Source organism: Xiphophorus maculatus, chromosome 21 (assembly GCF_002775205.1).
Source record: "Xiphophorus maculatus strain JP 163 A chromosome 21, X_maculatus-5.0-male, whole genome shotgun sequence".
Classification (NCBI taxonomy): Eukaryota; Metazoa; Chordata; class Actinopteri; order Cyprinodontiformes; family Poeciliidae; genus Xiphophorus; species Xiphophorus maculatus.
This window is the reverse complement of record NC_036463.1, coordinates 24,571,525-24,581,596: the sequence shown is the minus strand read 5'-3', so window position 1 is coordinate 24,581,596 and position 10,072 is coordinate 24,571,525. Positions and strand designations below refer to the sequence as shown.

At 47.5% G+C, this 10,072-nt stretch overlaps 1 protein-coding gene across 3 annotated transcripts in view; it reads right to left on the bottom strand.

The window, feature by feature from the left end:
- Positions 1 to 8,776: 8,776 nt before the first annotated feature.
- sugct (succinyl-CoA:glutarate-CoA transferase) overlaps positions 8,777 to 10,072 on the bottom strand; it is a 33,333-nt gene continuing 32,037 nt past the window's right edge. For all 3 annotated transcript variants that reach the window (XM_023326251.1, XM_023326252.1, XM_023326253.1), the window contains one exon: positions 8,777 to 9,613. In XM_023326251.1, the coding sequence (XP_023182019.1) occupies positions 9,450 to 9,613 (164 nt within the window). In that variant the 3' untranslated portion in view covers positions 8,777 to 9,449. The remainder of the gene's footprint in view (positions 9,614 to 10,072) is intronic.

Here is a 10,072-nt window from a genome sequence, read left to right as displayed (position 1 = left end):
TGAATGTGGTGTTTGGTTCGCTTCCTGATTGGTTCTGGTGTTTATGGGATTCCCTCCAGAACCAAACCGACCGACTTGTCTGAGGTCGGACTGGACCTGAGGTTCTGTTAAGAACAAACAGAACCCAACAGAACCTCTGACTCATTTGACTGGTTTGTTTCTCCTTTTGGTTCGATTCGTGATTTACTCATCGCCATCAAAATGATCTTATGAATGTTTATGTGGGTTTGAGGCAGCGGTACCGACTGGGTCAGGCAGGTCCGCCTTCACCATGTGTCTCAGGTGAGCCGTCCAGGTCATCACAAACAGCCAATCAGCTTCCAGATCCAGACCAGCAGGCAGGTTGTTTTTACAGAGAAGAAGAAGAAAAGATTGGGCTCCCGGCCCGCCGCCTGCAGCTGCTCGCTCCGATAGCATCACTGCTCTGATTTCCCATGGTGCATTGTAAACAGAACACGCCCATCCACACACACACACAGCTGAGATGGTTTTATGGGCCATAGAGCGTTCAGAACCATCCGCTGGGATCGGATCCTCCAGAACCCGGAGAGGATGGAGGGATGGAGGTTTTTAGACGCTTTTATATGCAAACATCCTCCAGAGGACCAGGATGAAGATGATGATGAGGAAGCTTTGATGTTGTTGAGGAACGTCAGGTTTTCATCTCATCATGTTTTATAGACTGGAAACTGTCTGAAGTTTCAATAAAACAGCCAGTCGACACGACATCTGAAACAGGAAGAGACGCCATTTTATGGAAGGTCTGACCACGCCCTTATATGGAAGGTCTGACCACGCCCTTATATGGAAGGTCTGACCACGCCCTTGTATGGAAGGTCTGACCACGCCCTTATATGGAAGGTCTGACCACGCCCTTATATGGAAGGTCTGACCACGCCCTTGTATGGAAGGTCTGACCACGCCCTTATATGGAAGGTCTGACCACGCCCTTATATGGAAGGTCTGACCACGCCCTTGTATGGAAGGTCTGACCACGCCCTTATATGGAAGGTCTGACCACGCCCTTATATGAAAGGTCTGACCACGCCCTTGTATGGAAGGTCTGACCACGCCCTTATATGGAATGTCTGGCCACGCCCTTATATGGAAGGTGTGGCCACGCCCTTATGTGGAAGGTCTGACCACGCCCTTATATGGAGTGTCTGGCCACGCCCTTATATGGAAGGTCTGACCACGCCCTTATATGAAAGGTCTGACCACGCCCTTATATGGAAGGTCTGACCACGCCCTTATATGAAAGGTCTGGCCACGCCCTTATATGGAATGTCTGGCCACGCCCTTATATGGAAGGTGTGACCACGCCCTTATATGGAAGGTGTGGCCACGCCCTTATATGAAAGGTCTGGCCACGCCCTTATATGGAATGTCTGGCCACGCCCTTATATGGAAGGTGTGACCACGCCCTTATATGGAAGGTGTGGCCACGCCCTTATATGGAATGTCTGGCCACGCCCTTATATGGAATGTCTGGCCACGCCCCTATATGGAATGTCTGGCCACGCCCTTATATGGAGTGTCTGGCCTAACCCTAACCCTAACCCTAACCCTTACCCTAACCCTAACCCTTATGTGGAAGGTCTGACCACGCCCTTATATGGAGTGTCTGGCCACGCCCTTATATTTTTACTGGGGAAGCGGTTATGGGTCTGACTCCCGGCGCCACCAGAAGTAGCAGTATTTCATTGTAATTTGTAGGTTTTTTGCTAATCTATATTCATGATAGAAGTTACATCTCTCTTTTCAGTTATAATACAATATTTAGTTAAACTTGTTTACAGACACTGTCTGCTATCAGAGCTGCTCAGTACAGAGGATGATAATCATGAGTTTAATCACGGGAAGCGACAGGAACTCGATCGTTTCGTTTTGTAACAGAATGATGGTGAGTTAGCATTGCTGCTAGCAGCTCGTTTCTCTGAAAAGCAGAGAAGCTGGTCAGAGACCTGAGCTGCAGCACCAACAGTGTAAAAATTACGGTCTGGGTCTTTGTCACTATGTTTGGGCCAGCAATACATTCCTATAAGACAAAATGAAATATTTGGGTTTCAACTGCAGCTGTTTGTGAGCATAAAGTTAAACTTTGAGCCTCAGATCTGAACTCAACTGATCTGGACTGACACCAAAACCGGATCCTCAAACAGAACCGTGTGGTTCTACCAGCTGGGCCTTGGCGGTACCAGTGGATGAGGGTCCGGGTCGGTGGTACCATCGGGCCAATGCCGGGTCGGCAGCGGTAGTGCGTTGGAGCAGCACACGCTGCCTTCAGGGCCTCCTGGATCTTATTGTTGTCTGGTTTCTGGTTCATGCAGATTTCTCAGACAAACCAAATACTTGAGCAGAACTTTTCACGGACCTTTCTGGTTCTGAACCTTTACCTTGATGTGACTGAGGCCTCGGAGGACGGAGAGACAAAGGAGGCTGTGATGTTTGATCTGCAGCAGCTGTAACCCTGTCAGACCAAACTCAGGGCAAAATGAGCCCAGCTTCAGGTTCTGCTGAGTCCAGAACAAACGGATCTGTCAGAGGTTCTGATGCTCCGGAGGAGCAGCCAAATCCACCGACCGTCTGTAGTCGAGCTGTAAAACCTCCACAAATCCCTCAAACCCACCAAGAGGTCAAAGGTCAGCGGCTCAGCCCCTTGCTCTAGGGCACTGCAGCGGGACGAAACCGAGTCAGAGAGGAAAAACCAACGAGAGAGAAATAAAACCCAGACCATCACACACACACACACACACTAACACACACGCAGACTAACACACACACACACACACTAACACACACACACCCCGACTAACACACACACACGCAGACTAACACACACACACCCCGACTAACACACACACACGCAGACTAACACACACACACCCCGACTAACACACACACACGCAGACTAACACACACACACACACACACTAACACACACGCAGACTAACACACACACACACACACACACACTAACACACACGCAGACTAACACACACACACGCAGACTAACACACACACACCCCGACTAACACACACACACGCAGACTAACACACACACACACACACACACACACACACTAACACACACGCAGACTAACACACACACACGCAGACTAACACACACACACCCGGCCTGATCTCCTGTCATTCACTTGTAATCAGAAACTCTCCTCCAGATGTTACCTGGAGGATCAGCTGATCCTCCAGGTAACATCTGGAGCTGCTGAGGATCCACTGGATCCTGGATCTGATCTCAGGTCGGGTTGCTCCTGGACAGGAAGTGATGCGTTCTGTGAGGTTCTGGTCTTTTTAATTGTTTCTGAATGATAAAATATCCATAGAAAACTAATTATTACACAAACTATTTATTTTGAATGCAAAAAGGTAAAATCTTTCTAAACATGTTAAATCGGTTCTGCTGATCTTAAAGGGACGGTACCATCATCACTTTTCTCATCTTTCCATAATGGAGCATTGCTTTGATTCCTTTATGTTTGAGAAATAATCTCCATGGCAACCATTCAGCTGTTAAAACATCTGGGTGGACGTAGCCCCGCCTTCAAGGCTTAGCTCCTCCCCCACTCGGCTCCTTCAGACTAGCCATCAGCAATTAGCAAACAGCTGCTGAGCTCATTATAGGAGCTGCTGCTCAGAGCAACGCTGGTAGAAACATTAAAGGGTTAATAAAGGAGCCATGTTGGGACGACTTCCTGGAGGCGGAGCCTAAGGAAGAGCAGGAGGCTCTTAAAGAGACAGAGGCCCAATTTCAAGTTAAATTACAATGTAAAATTTATTTTAATCAATCAATCAATCAAATTTTATCTGTACATCACATTTCAGCAGCAAGACATTCCAAAGAGCTTTACATCATAAAAACACAAAACCATAGAATCAGCCAACAACATTAAACATCAGATTATTGATTATCGTTTCATTGATTATGTGTCTAAAGCAGCTTTAACAGCTGGTTTAGTCTGGATTTAAACCTGAGAGGTTCTGGAAGGTGGATCCAGATCTGATCTTTAACGTGTCGCGGTTCTAAACCAATCAGCTGCAGCCAGTCGATTAACTTTAACTTACATTTGATTTAGAAACATTTTTATAACTGAAGGTTAAATATTTACTGAGACGAGAACAAGGAGGGACTGGGGTCCATTTCTGGGTCTAAACCAGAACCAGAACCAGAACCAGAACCATCTCTCTGGTCATTTATGACGATCAACTAGCACACACACACACACACACACACACACACACACACACACACACACACACACTGATCAGTTCCAGAGGTGGAAATGGACAAAGACAGTTTGCACCCAGGGAGCGCTGACCTTTGACCCCACAGCTGGCTGACTGGTTTTATTGGTGTGTGTCGCCTCCAGCTGTGCAGCCGACACACACACACACACACACACACACACACACGCTCGGTGTGTGTAACCGGTTCTGCTCATATCAGAGTTATGCAAGATGTGACCCATTACCTGGTTCTGGTGGTTCTGGTTCTGATGGACCTTCTGCTCCGTGGCCCGGTCCAATTCCTCAGTTCCTGTTCACTCTGACCTGACTGGACTGGACTGGACCCAGTTGGACCTGAATCAGAGGTTCTGATGGTCTGTCAGGTTAACCTGCAGGAAGTGAGTCAGGTCTCACACATTAAATGACCCGACCGTCTGATTCAGAGGTTCTGCCGGGCCTTTTGGACCTGAAGATTCTGATTGATCCATTGGTTCCGCCTGCAGCAGCTCTCTGTATCAGCGTTTGGTGTGAAGCGGTTCTGGACGGTTCTGATAAGCTGGTGAGACAACAGAACGGGTCTTGTATTAATCAGAGTTCTGGTTCCTACTGACCCGGTTTGGTCCAGAGGGGGGGTGACCTGGTACGACCCCCGCTGACATCCCTCAGTCAGCGGCCCGGTTCTGGAGGACAGCGTGTTCTCTGGCTGTCAGAACCCGAGGCACCAGCTGGAGGTTCTGGTGACAAACCGGGTCAAACTGGGAGAATAAACTGGTGCTGCTGGGAGAAAGGATTAGATCAATATCTGAACCGGATCAGAAAAATGAATCTAGACTGAGATCTACCTACCCGGTTCTGGGCTCAGATCCGCTCCATTTCGGACCAGCATCTTCAGAACCAGCTGACAAGTAGCTTTAGCATCTTTAGCAGGATAAAAATCTGTTAAAGATGAAATAATCTGTTATAAATGTTAAAGATGAAATAATCTGTTATAAATGTTAAAGATGAAATAATCTGTTATAAATGTTATAGATGAAATAATCTGTTATAAATGTTAAAGATGAAATAATCTGTTATAAATGTTATAGATGAAATAATCTGTTATAAATGTTATAGATGAAATAATCTGTTATAAATGTTATAGATGAAATAATCTGTTATAAATGTTATAGATGAAATAATCTGCCGGCGGAACCAGAACTTTAAAATCAATATTAATGAATTATTGCCATTAATCGTGTTTCTGTTCAGTCAGACGTTTGACTTCAGTTAAAAACGTAAAAAATGAAAAACGTCCAGCTGAAGATAAACTTGCAGGTTTTTGGTTATTATTGATTTTAGGCGATAATTGATCATTATAAGATATTTTGCAGCGATTAAATAAATAAATCTTACCTGGTTGCTTTCAGCTCACAAACAACCACAGTTAGCTTAGCTGTTAGCTTCATGCTCAGCCTGTTTTATTAACGGTTTCACAGTTTTTTCAGAGCCGCCATTACTGTCCGATTCCTCCAGGGAGCAAAGGTCACGTGACCTTCCTTATATGGTCAAAGCTTCCGGTTTTTAAAAGTGATTTTTGTTTCTGTTTTATCTGCTTAAAGACGTGATGATAAAGTTTACTGATGTTTATAAATGTTAAACTGAATAAACTTTAAATATTTAAAGCTGAATTCTGATTGGTTCTGTAAATATTTTTATTTTTCAGTTCTGACCCGAAACTAAAGCATTTTATTAAAATCCACCGTCAGCGAGTCTGGAAGTGAAACGTGATTCAGTTTGAAGGTTCCGTCTGTCCTCATGTCTCACTGATGGACCAGCAGCGGTTCTGGTTCCTCAGCCGGTAGCAGTGAGTCCAGAGGACGTTTGTCCCATCGGAACCAGGGGGACGGGCTGAAACGTGACCGGGCCGAGCGGTTCGGACTCCGCCGCCCGGAGCGCAGAGGTCGGTCACAGGCTCTGCATTGTTCCCCGACAGCGCCGCTTCTGATCCGGATCCTGGCTGTCAGAGTTCAGAACGGGGACAGGGGGTCTCAGGGGGTCTGAGGGGCCACCGCGGGACGGGAGGGAGGTTCTGGGGGGTTCGGACGGGTTCTGGGGGTCCGGAATGTAAAGAGCCCAGGATTCTAATTGGAGCGGGAGTCACGGCTGCTGCTCCGACTCAAAGAGGCTGAGAGTGAACTGACCCTGAAAACATCAGAAGTGCCGGCTCCAGAACCAGAACCAGCAGATCGCTGTGACCCGGATCAGAGAGGAACGAGGCCTCTGTCCAATCAAACCAAAGATCTCAGAACCAGTTTATGAAACCATCTTTACTCTTCATGACCACCAGACTGGACTGAACCGGACCGGATTGGACCGGACCGAACTACACCAGACTAGTCAGCAGCTGCTTCAGATAGTTTTCCGTCCAGCAGTGGTGGCCACCGCTAACTAACCCGCTAGTTGCGCTAACCCTAAAGTGCTAATCATAAACATTAGCTCTGCTAAAGCACCTCATCAACATGGTGGAAGCTAACGCTAAAGCGCTACACCACCATGTTATTCAGTGGAAGCTAACGCTAAAGCGCTAGCTGTGCTGTTAGCAGACAGCTAAGCGTTCTGAGGATCGTCTCCTGATTAGTTTTTTTCTCCTCAGGTGGAAACTGCAAGTTCTGCTCATGCGACCCGGTTTCATCTCTTCATTCAGCCGGTCCGGACAGGACCAAACAGAACTTCCCCGCAGCAGTCGGCCTCATAAAGTTCTGCAGAACCTGCGGCTCCATCCTGGTTTTGTCAGGAAGCCCAGACCTCTCTGGTTCTGATCCAGAACCTGATGGACCTGTGGACCGGACCGTCCTGATGCCACAGAACCGGGAAGCTTTCCTCCCTGGACCCGTCACAGACCTGAGCGCCACCACAGGAACAACCTGGGCCTCAGAACCAGGAGGTTCTGTTCACCGAGCCGGACCGCTTCCACCGCCCGACCGACCAATCAGAACAGAGTCTGCTAGATCCATATTTGTCTGGTTTGCTCAGACACAACAGGAGAAGCTGCTGCCATGGCAACAAGCCGTACACATCCTGCCAAACAGAGAGCCGCGTTCTGATTGGCTGCTGCAGCTTCTGCTGCGCTGATGAGGATCGCAGCTGCAGCAGAACCGGCATCCGGACCGCAGCAGGAAGAGGTTTCCTCACACACTCCCTGAGGAAACACGGGGGGAAGCCTGCACCGTGTGTGTGTGTTTCCATCACACTGCAGCTGGACCTCCAGCTGGACCAGAACCAGATTCTGGAGCTGCCTGGTTCTGTTCAGGTTCAAGGTCAAAGTTCACGCCTGCAAAAACTGAAGTGTGTGAAGCTCTCGTCCCTCTGCATGTGTCTGCGTGTGTGTGTGTGGGGGGGGGGTCAGTAGTGATCAGAACCAGCGGCTCGGTTTTCCTCAGCTGTCCCTGAACATCACATCGTCTGTCATCACAACCAGAACAAGAAACGATTCTGGTTCCAGCCGACAAAGAGGATCCAGGTCCAGATCCAGATCCAGATCCAGATCCAGATCCAGGTTCTGGTTCTGGTTCAGTACCCAGCAGCAGTTTCTGTTTCTCTCCTCTTGAAGTAAACTGGTTTGGTGGTTCATTTCCTGCGGTGAGCTCAGCTCCAGACGGAGTTCTGGACTCGTATAACTGGGTCTGGGTCGGACATCAGCGCCGGGCTTCCAGATGTTGGAACCGGAGCCGGCGGGTTACGTACATCCGGATTTCTCTCTCACAGCCCGAGTTCAGCGCAGAGGCAGCCAAGAAAGGAGCAGCTGCAGAACCAGAACCGCTTCTAAAGGAGACCCAACAGAACCGGAATCGCCGACTCGTCTGGACGGAACCGGGGAGGTTCTGATCAACCCACTGCAGAGAAACAGAGATGGAGAACCACTTCCTGCTTCCTGTGAGGAAATGTCCAATTAGTTTCCTGTCTGTCCCCCAGTGTCCCATGTTGCCCCATAATGTCCCCAGTGTCCCATGTTGCCCCATAATGTCCCCAGTGTCCCATGTTGCCCCATAATGTCCCCAGTGTCCCATGTTGCCCCATAATGTCCCCCAGTGTCCCATGTTGCCCCATAATGTCCCCAGTGTCCCATGTTGCCCCATAAAGTCCCCCAGTGTCCCATGTTGCCCCATAATGTCCCCAGTGTCCCATGTTGCCCCTACATCATACTTTACTAGAACTAAAAACCATTTTATGTTCCAACATGTGGAACCAGACCAGTTATTGTTTCATGCAGTTCCTCCTTTATGCCACTAGGTGTCACCTTTCTGCCTGAACATTGTCTACCTGCAGCAGGCCTCCTGTTCTACGGAGTGACATTAGTGCCTGAAGTTAAGACTACTGCCCTCCAGCAGCCACTTTCTAGTTGTGATGGAGGTTTCTAATAATAATGTAAAAACTAATTGTCACAGATCAATAAATTTAAATTCTAATAAACGCTGAAAACATTTTAAATATCCAGAATAAAGTTTAGCTGACACTGAAGGACTCAGAAATCACCCTGGAGACTAATTGATTTATTTTCATGCTTTATAAAAATAATTTATTCAGCAGCAGGTTTACAGTCATGGAGTGTCAGTTTCTGAGGTTTTCCTTCCACAACATTTTAAAGCATTTTAAAGGAGCGTAAAGGAGCAGATCCAACAGAGCAGATTCATTAAAGTGCAACTAACCAATAAAATAAATCTGTCAAAAAGTTATTTTGGGTTTTATCTTTATGTTTCTGTTGGATTCTGACATTTTTCTGTAAATTTGTTCATTTTACCTAAACTGTCTCAGTGCTGCCCCCCTCAGGTAGAACCCTAAGTGTAACTCAATGAGTTGTGGGCGGGGCTTAGTGTAACTGAATGGACTGTGGGCGGGGCTTAGCGCTGCTCTGGTTGCTTCCTCATGATGAGGAACAGCTGCAGCTGCAGAACGCTGGCGCCATTAAAGTCCAATAACAGGATTGTATATAAATGTAGTGAAAAAGTTCATAAGTCAGCAGAGCTTCCTCTCCCCCCCATTAACACGCCTGGCCACGCCCCTCAGTGCATATCGGCTCCGCCCACTTTGCTGACTTCTTAACACTTGTTAGGGGCGGGGCCCAGATCTAGCAGGGTTGGTTACACTTTAAACCGTCTATGACATCATGATTACATCATTCTGGTTCTAAAACTCTGATTGGCAGCTTCTCTTTCTTCAGCCAATCAGGACACTTCATTCTGAGCCACTGCCCTGGACTCCAGCAGCTCTTTGATGACATCATCACTGTAGGACAAGGTGTCCCTTAGCACCTGGACCGTGTGCTGACCAATCAGAGGAGGTGGCGTCGGCCCGCTCAGGGGGAAGCTGCTGAACCGCACAGCTGGACCTGAACACACACACACACACACACACACACACACACACACACACACACACACACACACACACAAACACACACACACACACACTCCCTTTAATCAATGCAAACTCTTAAAGACGTTTCAGCCTTAAAACAGGCAGCAGAATAAGTTCAGGACGGATCCTGAAGGTTTCCTGTAAATGCTGAATGTTCTGCACTTTCATCTCTTCTGCTAACATGAAATATTAGCCAGACTGCTGCACATTTTACAAGAAATGTTACAAAGTAATAAAAGTTGTTGAAAGACAATCAGCTAGTTGGATTGTTTGGTACGGCTGTGATTCAGCATCGATATGAAATGTCCTAGAATTGATGCAGAAAATGAATCCAATGCGCCGCCTGCCTGCCTCCACAGATCACCTGCAGATTAAATCATCAGGAATAATTGATCCTTTTGACTCTAAAATTGATTTTGAATCGAACCGA